The sequence below is a fragment of the Phalacrocorax carbo genome, chromosome 4, assembly GCF_963921805.1.
Source record: "Phalacrocorax carbo chromosome 4, bPhaCar2.1, whole genome shotgun sequence".
Taxonomy (NCBI): domain Eukaryota; kingdom Metazoa; phylum Chordata; class Aves; order Suliformes; family Phalacrocoracidae; genus Phalacrocorax; species Phalacrocorax carbo.
This window is the reverse complement of record NC_087516.1, coordinates 67,616,504-67,638,237: the sequence shown is the minus strand read 5'-3', so window position 1 is coordinate 67,638,237 and position 21,734 is coordinate 67,616,504. Positions and strand designations below refer to the sequence as shown.

Sequence of the window (21,734 nt, the reverse complement as noted above, 5' to 3'; positions counted from 1 at the left end):
TGATTTCCAGAATGCTTTCAGGATTATTATCTGTGTCTGACTGTACTCCATCACTATCTTGCTCTACATCTTTATATAGTGTATTCAAAGTTTTGTGGCATCTCAATATAGCAAATAAATGAGCTATCTTCCAAAGCTCAAAGTGCTAATAAAACTGTGAAGTATGAAATGAAAGTGCCAAAATGTGAGAGAGGTGTTGCAAACTTGCATGCAAAGAGGAAAGACAATATCATCTGGAAAAGCCATGGGATTTATGCTAATATTACGTCTTCTCATGAAAGATGCATACCTGGCGATCGGAACAGTAGTGTACTGCATGCTGGGGAAGATACAGATGTCCTGTAAAGCCCTTCCATGTACTTGATGATACATAAGGAAATCTTGACAGGTTTATGCCAAAGAGAGGATTTTTCTGTTTGTTTTCTACATTTGAAATTCATATTCTCAAAGAAAAATTCTCTGTTGATTGAGGAGCTAATGACATGTTAATAATCACAAGAACAAAGAGACTGAAAATTGTACAACTGAGAGGAAAATGGGTTTAGGATCATTCTGTTTAAACCAGAGTTTGCAAAAATGCATAAATGTATTGAACACAAAACTGAGGAAATATGCAAAATAAAGGGAAGACCAAAAATATGCAGCCTGCCTAACTTCCTGTGTGGAATATGTGAATTTACTTATGGCACTGAAACTGAAAAAACTTTTACCTGTATTAAATCAACATGTACACATTTCAAATGAAAAAGAGGAATGGTCTTTGATTTCAAAATTATATATTATGAAGTGCAATATAAAACAGGGAGAACTTTATGTTCCTAAGCAGGTACAAATCAAGACATCAGCACTGCTACTCTGGGTTTGGCACTCCAACTACTAGAGATACATGCTTTAGTGGTACTTTTTTCTGTCTGATACTTGAGTGTGGTAAGACTATATGGGTGTATTGCTAGGCTGATAGGGGTGAGCTCTTTCAGGGTGAAAGTTGCATGTGCTGCGTTGCATCTGCTGCAGTGAGGTGAGAGAAGTTCACAGGATGAGTTGGAATGGACTGATTTCTGAATCCCCCTGTATTCTTTACTTTCAAATTACAGTTCACACTTGTATTCCACTTTGTTTTACTGAAATTAATAGACTTAATTTGTTTTCTTCTCAGTGTTTTGTTTCTCTCTGAAAAGTATGAGTGTTCGCAAGAGAGAGACTTAAATAATGATCTGTTTGCCAGTGCGCTGAACTGGCATGGTGAGGCTTGGAGGAATGAGCATCTTCAATTTTACCTCACCCATGGTGTACTGTTGTATGATCACGTGTGTACGAAAAGAAACAGAAGGCTTCCAAATTCGTCTGTCTGTCTGTGTGTGTGAACACAGGACAAAATGTAAAACATTTTTAAAAATTAGAATATGTTAATATGGGAAAGTAAGTGGAAAGTAAATACAGAGGGAATATTTTTCTCGTTTAAGGAAAGCTTCTGAAGGGAGCGAGGGGAAAGAAACAGCACTTATAGTGTACATATTTGAAGGCTATTGAATGTTTTTGCTATCTTTAGTACTTCTAAAACAATTGCTGTATGTGTACATTCCTAATAAGATTGTTTCTAAAGCAGTTTTTATGCTTAAAAGTGGTTTAGTTTTCTCTGTGCTTGTGAATATAAAACAGAGCTATGTGGAGTGTGTGGTCCACTTGCATAGTGGTTTGGCGTCCAAAATTAAATGCAGAGTGACACTGGAGAAGATGTCTGCTTGCAGTATGTGCATATGCTTGTAGTTTTCCTGAGAAGTTTCTCATACTTGTATAGAAAAACATGATGAATTGGTGCCTCTCTTGAGCTGGCTGTGCTTATATGTATAGAAATTAATATATTTTAAATATTTATATATCACTTGCCTTGTTCATAGAGAGAATGTGTGTAGCTGAGTTGTTGTCTGGGATTGACTCTGTGAGTAGGGCTTTGGAGAATGAGAAAAAGGAGAACTCATCTCTCAGGTAAGACCTGGGATAATTGACTTGACTATTGTTTTTCCTCTCAAAGCGAAATAAGAAGTTGACTCTGCCTTTTTACAGGTTATAAGTTACATTACTGTAAATGTCTTACTGTGAATTCTTTGTGAAATTATAAAGTTCTACAAAATCTAGGAATAAAAGTTCTGTTTGATTGCTTGTTTACATTTATTTCTATGAAATTCACTATTGCCTCTTCAATATACAGATTATTCCCAAGATCTCACTGAAAAATGCAGGATGAGCTATCTCTGCAACTAAAGACTTTAGTTCTTACAGTAAGAAGAACTGAACCTTCCCTTTTGTATAAACTACTGATTTTTCTCCTATTGATTTTAGTGGTCAAACTCATTTACATCCTGTGATCTCTGGTCAGGCCCTATACCTAAACTAAAACACTACTGAAATGTAGTAAAACACTACTGAAATGTAAATAAATAAATAAATAAAAAGATGCCCTTATACAATTTTAGAGTACCTACTTTGTCTTTTTAAAATATCAGTTATGTAATAACCTACCACACCTACAAAAAGAACAAGATCTTTGGGTGCCTTGACCTAAATAAGGTGACGACCATTTAGACCAGCTCTGCTCCCAGAAATCAGCTTTTCCCTTTGTTCTGTTCTGATCAGCATGGCAGAATCATTTTGTGGCACATTTCTCCCTTGTGGTATCACGACCTCTTGTGAATCTGCATAGGCCTGGGCTGTGCAGCTCTTAACCATTTTGGTAAGTATTTACTCATGGCTGCAGCCCACGTGCTCTGATGCAATGATGTGTATGAACACATGCTCACCTCCCAACATGAGTAATGGAGCACACTCTAACCCATTATTGATATTTATTTGCAGTCTTGGCTCATACTTTGTCAGCTGAATCTTCCCAAAAGTAAAATTGTAAAGATTTCTCAAACATCCTTACTACCATTTCAAACACCTTTCTAATAATGCCTCAAAACTGTTGACAATATCTTCCTTTTATCTTCTGAATTCTAGCACTTTAAGGAACATTCTTAGTGGAACATTTTCAATTTCAATGAGATTAAAATATTGGTAAGAGTATATGGAGATCTAAGTGTGCAGTTTCAGAGACTTATCATTTTAACTGTTTAGCAGGATAATTATATTTGCCTTGCATGAGCACAATGAAATGGCTGTTCACAGTAAATGATTTCGCTGTATCAGTGAGCTTTGGCTGCGTCTTTCCACATATCCTAAAGGAAGACAACATAGCTTATGAAAGACATTCCATTTGCTGCTGCTTCTATCCAAAAAGAACAAACCTTAATATATTTACTAAAATGTTTATTTGATGATTTTGAAGGGTTTCCCCTGTTTAGTATCCCCTCTCCACCCCCCAGTTCTTGTGTGCACCTAGATAGAAATAAGAAGTGGAATTACAATAAGGGGGGGAAACAGGGAGTAACAAACAAAGATGACCACTATAAAGCAGAAAAAACAGTGGGGAAGAATGGCTATGTACAAATGGATTTTGCATTGAGGTCTATAATCCTGAATTTTTGGCCTTCTTTTTTGATTACTTCACGTTTACCTGCACCTTTGTGACAACATTTTGCAGACACAAACCTGTCTACTGGAAATCCTTGTGTGTACCTGTTACAATCTCCCACACCTGTGGTTCAATTTGCACCTTCTTATGTGTTTTCCAAGTGAAGACAGTAACATGAACACATTGCCCAGCTACTTTAAGGGCACATGCACATTCACTGCTATTGCATGTATCTATTAAAGTGCAGAGACCTGGCTGAAAATAAAACTGATAGTGCCGCACCATCATCAGTAGTACATGAACATGAACCCTAAATTCAAAATCAATGGAAAATCCTATTCAGAATTTCTCTTTTGCCTTCTCTTACATCAGCCTCTTAAAATTTTTCAAGGATTCCAGGAAATCTCATTTAGTGTCCCCGGATCTGTGTGAATTTATGTAAGGTTCCAGTGGTGACACTCCCAAGAAAAAATAAATTATAGCTGTAATTGTGATTTTGTCTTGTGTTGCTTTCAGTGTAACCTCTTTTCAGCCTGAGTATCTCATGTGACCTTTCCTTCACATTTGGAATTCACAAACAACTTAGGATCAGCCTCCTGATCACTCCTGGAGTACATTATAAAAGAACATGAGAGATTGAAAACTAAGACATATAATCTGGATTTTAGTTCTGGAAAGTGTAACGTATCTCAGTAATAAAGCAGAATTGGGCACTACGCTTCTGGGTGGTAACTGTTCTTGGTGGCTGTCACAAGGTATTGGAGTATGCAAAAGGTTAAATACCTTTAACACTAATGAAATCAGTAAGCCTCTAGTAACTTTCTATACATATTGTATCCTAGGTCTTCATGATAATGAATTTGGCTATTAAATAAAATAGAAAAAACCGCCATTCTTTCCAAGATGACATACTTAAATACCAAACTCAGTTACATGCATGAGATGTGATAGTGACTTCATTTCCATGAATTTGCCGTTGATCTGTTGATAATATCTGTATCCTTGTGTCCGTAGTTTCACAGCAGGTGTGGAAAAAGTGTTCAGGTTTTCAAAGCACTTTGTGTTATTGTTGACTACGGCAATTCTTGATAACGTTATTTCCGAGCAGAGCTGAAACTGAGGAGAGTGTGCCCCACAGAGGCTCCTGGGGCTCTTAGTTACTTCACAACAGTTCTAGAAACTGGCCATGGGAACAAACTTGTTCCCTGGGATGAGTATGTTTTATCTGCCCAGCGTTATGCAAAATTAACCATAGCTAAACAGCTAGGTTAAAACACATAGATAAACTTATTCATGTTAATATAACTTGTATATATATTTAATAGATCCCAAAAGCACAGTCTCCATGACTAAATTAAAATTCAGCAAATATGACTGGTACTTACAAACAGTGAGTAGTTTTCAGGAATTGATTTTTTCAAATAGAATATACCTTTTTTATTTCTGAAAATTACCCACCATGACAGTTACACACCACATTGTTTTAATGGTAAAATAAATGAAACATCTGGAACTGAAAGAATTACTCCACAGAGCAGCCCATGAACAGATGAGCAGACAGATTGGCATGACTATGAATAAGCAAAAGCCAGTCCAGCCTGCTCCCACCCATCCGAAAGAGAATGAAGCTTCACAAAAGTAATTCTCCTGTCTCACTGACACCTATTATTCACGTAACAGCTACAGCATACCTGTAGGCAATGCCACTTACCCAGTCGTCTTTACCAATATGCACAAATTTGCATTTCGCAGTGCTACCATAGAAAATAATTGTTTACTTTCATTCTTTGACTTCCATACCCACAATACCAACATGAGTGGCAGCTAATTACAGTCACAATGACCGAAGTCATTCTGTGAAGAACTAGAATGAAGCCGTCAATTTATTTCCTATTATCACAAAACAATTTTTAGATTGTAAGGACTTTAAACACGGTAATAAGAACAGAAATTAAGGACTCTAGCATTAAAAAGTCCCCAACCCAAAAGCTAGTGTTTATTCAAATGGTTAATTTTTACTTTTAAGTGTTTAAAAACATATTTTGAGGTGATATTTTACAATGTATGAGATTTAGCTTACAATGTAAGCTTGTAGAGAAAGAGAAAAGATAAAATTTTGCTTTGTTTTAATTTTTTTTTAAAGCAGATCCTTGGATTTACCCTGTGCTTCTCCTTGACTACATGGTGTTCCTGGGTTTCAGATCACACACAAAGGTAAAGAGGAGTAAATTTGTTCTGGTACAGTGGGTAGAATTGATCTGATTAACCTATACTGAGTATTAGCAAAGAAAAGTTATCTTGGGTTTCTGGAGGGAGAGGTATTTTTTTAAAATTCCTCATTTTGAGTGTATTCTATCTAATGTTCTGCAAAACTTCAAAAGGTTTACAACACTGATGCTAGAAAAATTTAGGGTTTTTTTTTCTAATTTCAGACTTTTTTTGAAAATCCATGTATCTTGGGGGCAAAATTCCATATTTATCTCCTAATCCTCTCCTACTAATAGGCTTTGCTAGCTTATTTGAAATCTTTATGCTCTGTCTTTCAACCCAAAGTGAAAGGTGTCTGTTTTCCTGTGAGCTACTACACATACTTCTTTGTATACATAAGCATATAGCAAGAACTTGGCTGAGTGACAGTTCAATTGCCAAGACTCATTGTGCCCCATCAACCCCTTCCAAACCTTACTTGCACACTTGGGCAGCTGTCAGTCCAAAAAACAGTCAAATGGCCTGGCCACAGTCTGTCCCCCAGGGATTTAGATACTGGCTTGAAAGCTTGGCTGATGGTTTTCCCATCAGTCAGGTTTCACCATCAGACACTTGGGTGTAGCTCTGCTCTGTGATCCTGAGACCTAACAAAAGTTTCTATCTGCTCCAGCCTTGGTTCTTCATCCTGACTCTTGCATAGGTATCCCTCTGTCCTGCCTCCTGTTACAGCTTGTTCTTGCTGCCAAACAGCCAACCTAATTCCGCTCCAGCCTTCTTTCTTTGACACCTCTGTCTTGCAGGATGGATCTCGTAACTGTCAGCTGAGTCTTCCCTTTGCCAGCATTGACTGCTTGAATCCTGCCTTTAGCTTGTATCAGCTTTACACTGGCCTAAGCTGCTGTAGTGTAAGGGCCAGTTGAGAGCGTGAACTCATATTCCTCCGTGGAAACTCACTAAAAATAATGTAACTGAAAAGAGATCTGCAGTAAAACTTGTGATGCAAAGTTGGAGGCAATGCTTTGAGACCTAAGGAACTTACTCAGTTACATCTCTTTCAGTCAAAGGGCACTGAGAAATAGATAAAAAGATCTGACTTCTGTGAAAATAAGACACTTATCTGACCTGAGTTTTCCTTGATAAACAGAAAAAAATAACAAAAATATATTTGCCATAAATCCTTCTGAAGGCTTTCACAAACTTAACTGGGCTCTGAATCATGATAGTTACTAAACGTTTTCTTAATCTACTGCACTTAAAAGCCCCCAAGGTCAGCTGTTGCTAGCAGCAAAATGACCTGTCTGCTCTGATCTTCCCTTTCTGCACTCTGTAATCTTGGTATAAGGAAACGTAAGACTATGAAAAGCCAATGGATTGCGAAAGAATCAGGTATTGAGAATGAGTTAACATCCGTTCTGTCTTCCAATGCCTTCTGTTTAGGCCTTTTACACATTTCAAAATCTAAATTTTCATGCAAGCAGACAAAAAAGAACTGATTTAAGCTACTATCAATAGGATACTGCTGTCTCAATGAACGGGAATGTTTAGACTATATCCGCAATGTGTTTTTTGCAAATATTGTTTAAAAAGGCAAAGAAAGGCTCTGAAAACCTTCATTTGATTGTTCTTTAGGATTAAATTGCAGCATGACAACTTGCCTTAAACTGACTCAGCGGCATCCTATAGTTGTCCACCCCCAGATCAGATCAGGCAGGGAGCTAGCTCTCAATTACAGTTTGTGCTTTGGTCCTCCGTTCATTACAATAAGGAAGCAATCTGTTACAGTCTATTCAGAACAGGATTACTTTCCTTCCTAGCTGGTCCAGATCTGCTGGCCAACAAGGCTGGATATCCTGCTCCCACCACTCATGCTGTGCACATCTCTGTATGTGTCACTGAGACACTGAGAAAGCTGTGATGCTACTCAGTGGAACAGAAAAATGTGACAGAATCTTGCAAAAAATTGTAACTGTCATTTTTAAAGGACATAGTTGTTTTTACTTTGTGGTAGTCTCCTATTTGGGTCTCTTAGTCAGAAACCTATACTCTGGTTCTTTGAGCATGCCCTAGATGTATGGAAATTTCCTTATGTGAACGCTGGCAGATTAGATTGCAATGCTGGGGTCACGAATGACAAGAGAGAGGAACTAATTCATCAGGCTATTTTAAAACAGAATAACTGGTTGTTTTATTGCTACTACCTGGACATTTGTACTATAGGTAGAGCAAGTTGAAGCTGAGCATCAGCTCAGCTATGATGTTTGTTACGTATCTTTATAAAAAACCCTCATAATTACATCCTTGCAATACCTGCAAAAATATTGATTTCAAAGAAAAAGTTTTTTATAATCTGCTATTTAATGCTTTCAAAGCTTAAGTCCATACTTTTGTAAAAATATGGGTCTTTTAAAAATATACTGAAAGAACACAAACTGCAGGTTATCCCTCTTTCTGAGGTAAAAGAGATTCTTTCCTTAAGCTTAGTGGATTTTATAATTAAGAGCTAGGAACTGATAAATAGTGGTGAAAATGGCTAGGAATATGCAAGAAAAATATGTTTTCTAATAATTTATTCAATGATTAATGCCAATATTCCTCAAACCATATTCAAGCAACTGTCAAACTAGCTGAATACTTAAGTCTTCAGTAAAAAACAGTAAATTATTTGATTTAGAATGTCAGGATTAATTCTAAAATGTTTTTAGCAAATGACATTAGTCCAGCTGTCTTGTAAAGTAAGAGGACCAGAGCTTTTGCCATATCTCCAGGGAACAAAAACTGACTAATTCTGTAAATGTTTGTACAGATTTGGTTGTATTCCTTTGAGTCTAAATTGCGTCTTGAATTATGAATATTGTCATTCCTCATGTAGGAGAGGCTTGATACACTGTTAAAAAAGCGAAGTAATTAATTCAATTAAAAATATGAGGCAAGAGCTTTAAGGCTGCAGGCAAACTTCAATTCTTGTACATTAACATCAGTGTTTGTGTGTATATCGCTAGGCATATGTAAAAATACATATGTACTCCTAAGATCTACTGATCCACTTTGCTTACAGTTACAGCAAAGTGGATACAGATACTTTGTTGATAGCACAGAGTGGATACGATCTGGTTATTTATTAATGCCAAAAAATCAGCAACCTGCCTTTTTTGAAACAATAACAAGAAGAGTAACTCTCACTAATGTTCCGTGAGATTTTTGACATAGCTCCTTGCAGTATTTCCGTGACCCTCTTAAGGTTCATGCTACGATCTTGCATGACAGAGAGGCAACACATATTTTTGTCAGTGTTTCTTGCTGTCAGTCTTCCTCCAGGACCCCGGAGAGACATTCCACAATAGCAGTGTGCAAGTGAGGAGAGACTGAGAGAAGAGGAGTAAAAGTGCTTCTTTTGCTGTCTTCTACCCACCTTTGTTGAGAAAAAGTTCATATGAGTAGTAGGATAGAGAGGAACTAGATGCGTTTAAGGTAGTGTAAACAGTGGAGTAGTCCTGATTCTTTTCTCTGTTAGTCCAATGTGGCCTGCAAGAGCCTAAGGGGCTTGCAGCTTGACCTGGAGCCAGTTTCTTCATTCGTCCTCCTCTCAGCAAAAGTGTGAAATCTTTTGAACAGAACTTTGAGGCTGTTTTTTTCTCTTTATTTGCTGCTGTAAGTTATTCCTGATATAAAGGCAGAATATTTCTCTTTCAATGAGCTAGATAACTAAAGATGGGAGTTAAATCAAGGGTCTAGCTTATCTCTATCAGCCAAAAACAATCCAAGCCAAAGGAGTTGATGACAAATATGTGAGAAATCAAACATATTTGATGATAAGGAAATAATGCCAGAAACCTTGCATTGACTTGGTTCATCCTTATTCATGAACAGAGATGAGTCACAATCAGGCACTGGCTTGAACTTAGTTCAGCTTTTTCATTCTGTTGCCCACCTCTATTTCTGTCATATGGAATAATGATTTTCAGCAGAATACAAGGAGGGAAGTTGGAGTTCAGTTTTTGTCTAGTAGGCTGTTTTGGGTTTGCTTTTTGTTTTTTTAAGGACGAATATGCTCAGCAAAGAAAACTTCAGCTTCAATAGCTGAAGTTCCCCTAAGTAGCTGAAAACAGAGCATTGTAATGGACGAGCATTGACCAATTCTGATGGGAAGGGCTGGTAATAACAGTCATGTTGCTCATTCATGCAAAGGCATGGCTGAAGAAAGACTCACTGAACATATTAGCAGCACTCTCAATGTTGAGTGAGGTGCTTCAAATAAGCCATCTGATTTATACTTTGAAAAAATAATGCTATAATTGAAACACTTGCAAGACCACCCATCTTTTATGGCTGGACTTACTCAATAAGGTAATACTGCTCTCTCCGGAACAGCTCATCCTGGCCAACAAAGCCCGATTCAGATGCTTCACCTTTCTTTTAATGAGCTGAAACAGGGTGCTTTTTCCAAGTCACTGTTTAGTATATATATTTCATAGTTAGGCTATGACAGGTCTATGATAGAATCTCAGAAGCCATATATCTACAAATACTTGCCAAACCTATCGTTTGTATAGATAGGTCCTATATGAAAAAATACATAAATATTAGCAGTTCTGAAGGCCCTGATGAAAATTAACTTCTACAATGCAAGTCAGTTTTTCTCCCTGGCTTAACAGATGATGCGAATAAGAAATCTGTTTTCTGAATGAAAGACTTGGTGCAATAGAGGCCAGAAACTGAAAGGCCAAGTGTTGGATGGTACTGCTTTATCTATGACAGCTGAACAGCTTTGAAAATCTGATCTTCAGAGCTGGAGGACTGCCAAAAGCTGGAGGCCTTAGTGTGTTGCTTGGGCTCACTACTAAATAGGGGTTGCAGAATCACACTCTCTCTTGAGTTCACTCATTGTGAAAAAATCTGCACCCCCTTTTTCGTCTATAAAGGGACATCGGCTAGTTGCTGAGCTTCAGCAGAAGCATACATCTAGCTCTAATTCCCTTTTGTGTCACCATTTTAGGCGATCTGTAGTCAGTCACACCTGGGTAGAATGGAAAAAATCAAGGCTGGGATTCAATTTGGGTCCTCAATATAAATGGGTTTTTAAGAAATAATCAAATTACTCCTGTCTGCTTCAGGCACATTTACCTAATTTTTTCTTATTGTGTAAGAGAAATGGCCAATTTTTCTGTCAAAAAGAAAAAAATAGTGTCAGATGAAGAGATGTTATCCTTTTCAGATTCCTGCATAACTGGTTTTCAATTATGTGCTCCTAAAATGGTGGGGCTATTGGTAATTAACACTATTACAAGTACAATTTCAAACCATCTAGCACAATTTGTGGGGGTTACATTTTATGATGGCTCACTTCCATCTTAGAACAGGAAACTCTGGAACCAATTATTTTTCTTGCTTGATTCATCACAGTTCATGGTCATACATCTACGAGGAAAAAACATGCTTGTTTAATAACATGAAGATACACAACTGATGACGCTTTTTAATGGAAAAACATGTAAAACATTTCGTTTCATAAAGGACAATGTTAGCTGGAAATAAGGTTTACAGGAAGGAAAGGAGAAGAGCGAGCTGTGGCACTGCAAATAACCAGTGCATTTTCAAATACAGCTTGAATCATAAAATAAAAAAGGTGAGGATATTTCACTTTCTAAGACAGGAAAATAATTTGACCTTTACAGAAGATATTCACACTACATATTGCTTAGGCCCTTTGATGCTTTGTTGATAAAATCAGAAGCTGTTTAGAGCAAATTAGAGTTAGCTTGATTTTGAAGCAATTGAAAAAACAAGAACAGTTTGCAGCAGTGATAAAACAGAATTTTGCTCTCCCAACCAAGGCCATAGCTGTTTCAACTACAATCTTTATTCTTTCCTCTGTTTCATCTGACCCAGTATTATTTCTTCTTTATCTTGTATTTTTGCATTACAGTTTAACAGAAAAGCTTTGCTGAATGGAACAGGGTTTGTTCGGGACTACAGCTTTGTATGTATTTCTAAAGGGATTTGTAGGCAATCTTTAGGAGTGCTGCTATATTTTTAGTAGTCCTCTCCCTTGCCTATTAAATACAGGGCTGAACAATAGTAATTACTGCACAAATACCAAGGTCCCAAAGTAGTACCATTCACTTCAATGAAGAGCTGCTGTGAAAACACATTTGAAAAATAACCCATGGTGACAAGAGGTGGGGAACACGGGAAAGAAACTGCAGTTCAAAGGGCTTTTTCTGAGGGAGCATAATCCATTCATGTGTATACAAGATTCTTTTCCCCATTGTTTGCATTTTCACTACAATAAAATAGGCCCATGGAAGTGTCTTGTGGGCAGAAAGTGAGTTCTTTAATGGAAAGGTTTATATGACTGAAGTAAAGAAAGGACATGAAATAGGGTGTCACTGGGAGGCTGGAAGTGATCTGGATCAGCTAGGAGGGGATCAGCTATACAAGGGGTTGAAGGGAGAAGATTAACTGTGGGATCAGACCTGGAGAGTAGCAGGCGGCAACACAAGACCTGCAAGGTGTAGCAGGAGAGATGTGAAGGAGTGTCAGTGAAGACACAGTATCTCTTCTGAAGTGGAAATTTTAGGGCTATCTTCCATCAATGTCCCTGTGGCAGTGCAATGCCAGTGAGGGACCCCCAAGGTGCATGCTGGTTTCACTTCTATTCTGTTTGTAAATTGCTTTGGTGAAGGTGAGCAGTTGTGGTGGCATAATATTTTCATTATTTGCAAGCACTAATTGTACACTGCAATGGAAAACTTTATGTTCATTTATTTTTTCAGGTTATGTTTCTGCTCTGTCAAGACTGCTGCAAACTAAGAACTGTTGATTTTATTAAGCTTTTCCCTTTTTAGAAGTTAAAGTTTTCTTGAGAAAGTAGCCCTCTTTTAAGGATTTATTTTGGTTTTGCCAAAAAAAAATACGTTTTCCTTATCCCTTTATGTTTTTTCTATGTTTATGGAGCTTACAATCTTTTTCTTTTAGATTGTAAAAGGAATTATTGAAGGAAGTAAGGAAAGAGAAAACTCCATAAGTTACCTTTTGTCCCAAAATCTTTAAAATATACAAGATAGGATACTTGACATTGTTTTCCTCATTCTAGCATTTCACATTTTGTCTTTCTTTCATACATTATGTACTCCAGATCTCAAACAAACTTTTGTGTACATGCCAATACATCCTAACACTGTCTTGAGACAGTTCCACTGCTTGGCTCAGTAGACCATGTCATCATTGGACTCTGGCATTAGGAAAAAAAAAAGGGTCAGTGGCTTTCCTCACGTTTCCTTTTAAACAGGATAACTCACCCCATGTTTAATGAATGAAGTAAGATTTATAATTAAAAAAAAAAATCTAAACAAACACCCAAAACAACCCAAACCCCTACCCTGACTTTTCAAAAATGCTGTCTGCAAATGCTATATGGGAATCCTATTTATAACTAGATTTCTGCCCTTTGGGTTGAAGACTGTTTCCTGGTGAGCTGTGGGTGTGCTAACCAAGCAGCTGAACTGGGTGAATGATACTCTGATGTTACAGGCACTTGGAATAGATATCAAAATTTCAAATGCAAAAAAAAAAAAAAGCTGATGAGACCATCATGACATAAACACTTAATATTCCCCTTAACACAAGCAGGAAATGAGACCAAATTTCAGATGTATTTCTTGAATTACTGTGGTTTTCTAAGTGCCCTTGAAATGTGTTGCATGTAAACAAACCTATCCTCTGGGTTGGATAACCAGATGAACGCATGCATTCTTGAATCTTCAAAGCAATTGCTTTATTTGCCAATATAAAATTCAATTCTAAAGCACAGGAAAAGTTTAAGGATATATAATTTCAATGTATCTTCTGCTTTTTTTGACCAAAATGTAAAATGCAGTCTGAATTGTTTATGATTTGAAACATGCTTAGAAAAAACACATGACTTTAATTGAGGGTAAATTTATTATAACTCTAGTATGGGCCAGCTCAGTTGCAGTAATACCAGCTTTACCACAGGACTTTTTATCAGAGTTTTTGCTAAGCAAATAGCACCATAATAGAAAGTTCAGTTTACAGAGAACATGTTTATTTCAAGTATTTCACGCATGTAGATGTTTTCAACATGAACTGGCAAAAACACTTTGCATAAAATGTGCAACGATACAACTATCCTTTCTAAACAAAACAAGGTTGTTCTCTTTGCTTGTTAAGTCAGCTTTAGCAGTTCTTAGAAATGTCATTTATTAAATGTCTAGCTAATTACTTGTAATATCAACCCTAAACAGCAAACCTTTGTGGATACGCTTTCAGAAGCCTTACTCTTCTCTATTCACTGTCTGGTACATTTCTAGAAAGCAAATAGATGTTTTTCTAAAGATACCAAGCTATTTGCTAAATATGTATCGTTGTTCAATATATAGAAGGATGTTTCATAACTCTTTAATGAAAGGAAGTGCAGAATATATTTTTATTTTAAATAACCAAGTTTTTAAAACATGGCTGTGATACAAAACAAATGAATTCTAGCAAATACCCCATGTCTGGCAGGGACCAGTTCCACTTCTGTGGGGTAGCAGGGATTGGTTTTGTTCTTGCAGCTGAACCTGACACCAAAAGTGCAATTAGTGCTGATTCAATAGCTATTTCTATACCATGAATCATTACATCTTACATTGGTCGCTTGGCACTGCAAGTGTGCTACCAGCAGTAACTGCACTATTAGGAAGAGTGACAGACCTCCTTCTGTTGAGAAAAAGAGGTTAGTAGAAAGAAAACAAATCTTAGCGTTACAAGTGCTTTGTCTGCAATGACATGTAAATCAGTAAGAATGAAATCAAAGTTGTTAATCAGTAGAAATAGAAGAAATGGACTGAGAATTTCTATACTGTTTAGACTACAAAACAAGAATTTTTTGCATTTGAAAACCCTTAACAAGCTCTGAAGTAGCCTAAGTATATATCTGCAAGGGAAAATGAAGATGAGCACTGTCATGGTGTGTCAGTTAAACCTAGTTTACATAGGAATACACAAAGTAAAATTGCAGCCGTCCAAAGGAGCTAGCAAAGGGTGAAAGTTGAAAGTAGAAGTGACAAAGGTTAAAGCTTGGAGATGAAAGAGTTTGGGAATAGAAACAGTAATATTTGCGTTGGTAGATGGTGTACCTACTCGTAGGCACAGGTAGTTCCTCTTCTGGAAAGTTGATGTACTGCATATCAAAAAGGCAAGTAAAATTAATGCATTCACAAAATAAACCAAAACCGAGGCTAAAAAAGTCAGATTTTAGTAACGTTTTGGCATGTCAAAATACAGTCTGAGCACTGGAATTTTAAGGAAACCCATCAGGTTTTAATTGTTCTGTTGATCCACATGGGAGTTAAGGTCTTTGATTGCTCAAAATTCCCTTAGACAGATAAGTTTTTCTATACTTTTAGAGTTTGCCCCAAACAAATCATGTGTCAAAGAAAAGAGTTAATCAGCAAATATTTTCAGATGACGTTTTGAAAACAGAAATAGTTTGTAACTTATTATAACGATATTATATCTTTAAATGCTATGAGTTTCTAATCAGATCTTGAATGCTCTTATCTCTTACACTGTCTGAGAATTGCAAAGACGTAACATTATGTTCATTCTGGAATATTTAAATAATTTATTGCTGCACTGAAGTTGTACTTTTAATTCTTAGATATGTATATAATCTCTTACTATACATAAACATAAATATACATAAAACATTTACATAAATTTATATAAAGTTGCATAAAATATCCTAATTCTATTAGAGCCTCAACCACTGGAAACATACAGAAAATACTTCTTTCTTATTACGCAACTTTATTTAAAACAAATGTAATGGAAGTTGCAATGTAGGGAAGGAGTGCAACTTCCTATTTTGATGCTCTGATGAGCCACAATCTTATTTATGCTATCCTGGCAGTGTAAAAGACATCAAAGTGGATACAAACTTCAACTTCATATGCTCTATGACTGCTATATATTTCTAGATCCTGGCCACTATTTTTCCTGTTCACTATTTCAAAGCACTCATAGACTGACTTTATAGATAAAATTGAAATACTTTGAATTAATTCTCTAACATGAAGTTATTAAACTAGCCCCCCCCTTAAATTATACATATAAATTATGAACTGCTAATTCTATGTTCTAGCTAATAATTGCTTGCAAGTACTATAGATTAAAAATGAGTGTCCTATTTAAAAAGGCATTAGATAGCTGTGAATTTTCATCAGCTTCCTCCTCTTCCCTCCATGCACTCATTTTTGGAGTGAAATGATAACTGGGAAAAAGAGTGCCATTGTGAGATGCTTGGTTTAAACTCCTCTGGCTTTTCTCACCTATTTATTGGATCACATAGATGTGTCTTTCACAGGATTCCTGAAACAACCTTTGACTTTAATAAGAGTCCATGAAGGTTAAAAGCACTCCTGGTTGACCTTACAGAAATGTTCTTTATGGGAAAGGGCTAGATAAAGATGCACCTGACATTGAAATGGAGCAAAGTGGGAACTCAGAAGAGAAGTTAATTTGGGAACTGATGAAATTCAATAAGTGTCAGAGAACTTGGGAAAGTATAAAGAATATTAATTTGTTTATGTCTTTTTTAAACTGAATTTTGACTCACTGGTCCCTGGAATTGCAGAGGGACGTAAATTCATTGTTTTTTCTTCACAAATCTTTTTTTGATTTTGCTGGTAATTATTAAGTTCTCAGGCTCCAAGGTAAATGGTGTTGTGCATAATGGAAAAACATATTGCCAAGCTGTGGGAATAAACAATTGAAGCAGAGCGCCCTAATTTGTTGCGATCTCTGAATGTCTCTGCATTAAGGTATGTGCCTGTGATCATTATATGACTCCTTTATCTTTCATACCCGGGTGTCTCAGACATTTTTTCAAATATAATTTCTCTTCATAGAGGAGGGATTAGTGCAAATATAGAAAATAGACAATGTTCTGTAGTATTTCCAAAATGATCGAGGTTTTTAGAAGTGACTCAAACAACTGAACTCTGCAGCAGATTCTATTAGGCATTCACAGAGTTAGAAGTTGTAAAATCCACCCCACTAAACACAAACATGCGTAACCAAATAAATAAAAGATGCAGAAGAAAAAGATTTATATTTAAATCCTGTTCTTTCTCGCAGGTACAGGCTTAACTCAACATCATTTAGCTGAATGTTTCTATCATATGTAGAGCAGAATTTACTGTGGTTTTATTAAAATATAGTATAGGAGGTCATTCAGTCCTAAGTAACTTAGTAGCTAGAAAACACATTGCTCCTGGTAGCAGCCATGAGACTACCAACTGTTCCCTGGAGGAATTAAAATTATGTTACATTAGAGAGAATGCTGGATCTTAGCTGGTAGCAATGGCAACTCCTAGGCTGGCAGAGGCTGCAGAAGGTATCTGCAGAAGAGGAAAATAGATGAGCATAGCCCGAGTCTTAAGCATTGTGTCACAGCATTCTTTACAGAGTCATCTTTCCCTAGTGTTTTTCATCTTTTATCATTGGTGAATCCTTGACAGATTTTTTGTTGGTTTTGGGTTGAAGGATAAGCTGTCATGCGCTATTAGATGTAGGTGTTGTGATCAGTATAATAAAATAAAGCATATTATGTAGTTAAGGGTTAATATGGCAAATGCAGAAAGAATAGTAAAGTTTCTTCATAAATTACTGATGCAACCTCATCTGAAATACAGCGTGCAGTCCTGGTCACAGCATTCCAAAAAGCATGTAGCAGATGCAAGACGGCCCTTTTACGGTCAAGGCCTTGACAAAATTTATGTGGAAAGAAATACAGAAAAGAGGACTATACTACAAAAAAGGGACATTTAGAAAGGACATTTAAACAGGTACCTGTCCCAGGCATGCTGAGCAATAAAGAAAAGATGGATCAGGAAATTCCAGCTTCATGTGCTCCCTTGTTCCTAATGGAAAAACAAAAGGGATTTTTAAACGATAAAATAAACCCCCATAGTTTTCACAAAACTGCAATCACTTTTTTAGGTCATTTTTTTAGGAAATTTTTGATACCAAAATGTAAAAACGTCAAGAGTCAATGTTAATTATAACACTATAAATGTGCTAGTGACATTAAACTTCATGACTGAAGACCAGTCAATCCAGAGAGGAGAAGGACCTCTGTTGATCGGAGATTTCTTTATACAGTTTGCGATTAAAATTTTCTCAGAAGTGTTTAGTGTGTGCTATTTTTGGAGAATGAGTCCTGGACAAGGACCGCTGACCTCTTTCAGTAAGGCAGCTTCTATTGTTACATATGTAATGGGCAAAACTGGCACGATTAAGATTTACATTTCATTAGCCAAACTTGATTATGTTTTTCTGAAATGGTCACACCTACTGCAAGAAGTATCAAGCTCCCTTGATCTCCCCCGTATTGCAGTGCACTCACTGAAATCAAGGCTGTATTTTCTTTTCAAAATCTAGAGCAGAAAATGCTTTCTTCCATCAGTATCAAAACTATTGCAGTACGGGTTAAACATGTTACTATTTCAAATTTGTATTGTTATATACAGAACATAATCACTACCATCTGATGGAGCAACTGCTTACAGTCATTCATTTGTGCAAAAACGTTAGATGATCTAATTGTTTTTGGAACTCTATAGTTATGTACTTTATCTTACAGTGTAAGCTGGCAATTCATGAGTTTGAGTAATGTATATATTTTTGTTAAATAGGGTTGTATAGGAACCAGGAATTCAATGCAGTTGAAGCCGATAGGGAAGATTTTTCTTAGAAAATAATGTAGTGTGTGCATATTTTACCATTCAGAATATTTTGACAATAGAGAACATTATCACGTTAGAGCAATAACTAAGTTGTGACTTGGCATAAGGCACTCATATTGTACTGACAGCGGTGGAGCTGTAGACTGATAACAAATCAGAGTGGCTCTTTAAAATGCCTTCAAAAGCAGCCCTGTTCCTGGTTTCAGCCTGAAAAGAGGTGTACTAGTTAGGTAATTTTTGGGAGATGAAAGAACAGTAAGTCTTGCAGCCAACGTGCTTGAAGAGGAAAACAGGAAACTATGCTAATTCTCTTCATTGTAAGGTGGATGGAAGAATGCAGAGGTGCTTTTATGCCTTTCTAAGGAGGATATCTGGATAAAAATTAGGCTTTTTATTTTTTCTTTGAAAATACTTGTGGGAGTGCATTGAAAGCTATGCAATAAGATGCACTGTTTCAGATTGTACTAGTTTTGTTGTCATTGATCTAGGCAATGAGCTTGAGAATATTTGAAGTGATTTATGGAAACTTCTGACTGACCCAGTAGGAAGTGGATGTCAACTCCACTTCTGGGAACTGAAACCACTAATTCAGTAGCTTGAGGACAAATGAATAATGTGAAGTAATTTGAATAAATGACATCTTTTTCAAAAACACACTGATCTTCCCAACAGGCAAAGTATACCAGGACTGGAGAGGTGTGATTGCACCCAATCCTGTAAAGGATTACAGCCAAGTGAGGCAAAAAAGCATGAAGGGCCAGGAGGTATGTAAAATGACCAAGTATTGGTCAGGAATGATCAGCTCTGTACATTAGAAATTCTTGCATTTTAGTAATGAACTTTGCTTTCTACATCAGTGATCTATAATATAAACAATGTTTTTATCAAAACAGGGGAAAAAGTCTATAGTTGGAGCAGTAGCTGAGATTTGGGGTCCAGAAAATTCTCAGCTTACCAGATATCCTTTCATTATTATAAGTACCATGGTCTACCCATTACTATGGACAAAGCAGTACTTCAGTATTGGTGCACAACCACCAGTACAACTTCCATGAATGTATGTCTATGGCATTACGTACATGCATATGACATAGTACATACAGACAGTCATATAAAGAACAGATCCCTGTTTTTGAACTAAACCAAACAGTACATCTAGATTTCTGGACTACCCAGAGTTCTAAATGCTGATAGTCACCATGTGTTAGATAACACAGGCTAATGTCAAAATTGAAATAACTTTATCTAGATATACCCTTTCTTTAAGAAGAGGGACAGGTAGACTGATATTTGATTTCCAGTATTTACATCTTTATGGCATGGCTATCTTTGTTTCACCAACTTGATTTTCTGGATAGCCGACATGCTATCCAGAAATATAAGCGTTTTTTTCCCAGTGAGTTAATAAAGCTGAAACTATTTGACCTGGCCTCATGTAACGTAAGGCAGAAACTGGATAATTTAAATTACCAAGCCTTTATAGCAATGTTAACAAATATTTTATGAAAACTACTGAACACTGAGAAGATTACAGATTCTCAAATTCATATAGCTAAAATGAGGTAAAGCTCAGAAAGCAATAGAAACATTTAACAAAACTTCACACATTCTATACACAAGATTTAGAAGCTACATGTTTTTGAGGTACAAAGATTAAAAGTTAGAAGTAATTTAAGGTAGCAAGCAGTTGTTGGAGGTGACTTCCCTACTTAAAGTTTTCTGTTTGACCTTGGAAGTGAATACATCCTACTATTTAATAAAATAATCTCAAACATATTGTAGCCTGTTGGAAAACACTTGTGAAGACTAAAAGGCTTGCAAGAAACAAAACTGGAAGTTTTCTTTTTTCTTTAAATATTTCTTTTCTTCTTAAAAAGGAGCCTCTACCTGTGAATAAAGCAGAATATAAAAGAAGAGAGAAGGTTTCATAGCTTAAATTGAGCTGGACAGAATTCTGGATAGTGGCGGTTGAAATTCTAGCACCTCTTCAACTGAGAGATGTTATCCCTAAAAGCATCTTATAATGATCCTTACTTTTAAATGAGTCATCCTCAGATAGATCCAGTCAGATAATTGTTCTCTGTATTCTTTGGAAAAACTCTATGAACCTAGCCTTTGTATAAACAAGAACTTTTCTTTCTGTACTGTAATTCGGTTCTCTTTGTAAATTGTCCTAACAGTCAGTTAATTCACAAGGAGAGTGACTTTGTACTGATAAGGGTATTTTCGCCTAATGAATCCAGGACCTTGCTGTAGGTGACTGTACCGTTTAGGTATTTATTAAGCACTAGTCTTCACCTGGTACTTTTTTTATCTCCCACTAATTCCATGGAAGAACAGCTCTTATCTCCTTTGGTGGTCAGAAACCTTCAGTTTTCATCCTAAATTTAGGCAAGGCCAGTTTGTACTTACTCTTTATTTTGTCAACTATGTCATCTGGTTTTATAGCTGTTCTCCCTCCCTGACTTTTTACACCCACTCCTGCCTGAATCAATTGTGTCCACTGTCAGCCTTTGCCTCTCTGGGCTGAAAAAGGTGAAACTACTTTTTTCCTCTCACATGAGACACTCTTAATTGCCCTAATTGTACTAACAGCCATTTCTTTGCACTTTAATCAGTCACCATTCACCCTGCTGGAATGCTGAGTGACCACAGTGATACAGAATATAATAGTTCACAGAGTGGCATTAAGCTTTTCCTTGTCTGATATTTCTAGGATCAAATTTACTTCTACTCAGCTATGGCTCATTGTCATGCTAGAAGTTGCTGAGACATCCAAGTCTTCCTCCTCCACTGCTACCTCTGACTAAAAAACTTGTATAGAATTTCTTCTCATTAATCAATATATAAACTTGCACTTTTACTGTCACTCTATTTCTATAACTCCAATCTACAATATCATCTAGTTCTTCTTTTCCTATATGACACCTTGATCTTCCAGGTTTATTGGTGCTGTACTCCAACCATGTCACTTCACTGGTACCTGCTTATTCTATGCTGAATACTAATAGATATATTATTATGTTCACTAGTGACATAGATTTTGGAGGAAATACACTAGTAACCTCCTCCTAGCCCATAGTTTCTTGTTTAGATCAATGCACCACTGGCTGTCCCTTACTCAGCTCCTTGTCCACCTTACAAATAATGAGAAACCACAGCTAGAAACTAAATCAGAGTTAGAATTGGTTTAGTGTCAAAATTGCATAGCTAAGAAATTAATTTTTTATTGTACTTGATGAAAGTGGGTCTGAAAGGGTAAA

At 36.5% G+C, this 21,734-nt stretch overlaps 1 protein-coding gene across 1 annotated transcript in view; it reads left to right on the top strand.

Annotated features, from left to right (window-relative positions):
* The window catches only part of IQCM (IQ motif containing M), a 111,208-nt gene that overhangs the window by 8,216 nt on the left and 81,258 nt on the right, over positions 1-21,734 (top strand). Inside the window, 3 exon segments of the mRNA XM_064450825.1 lie at positions 1,899-1,986; positions 5,655-5,725; positions 19,144-19,235. Coding sequence (XP_064306895.1) covers positions 1,899-1,986; positions 5,655-5,725; positions 19,144-19,235 — 251 coding nt within the window.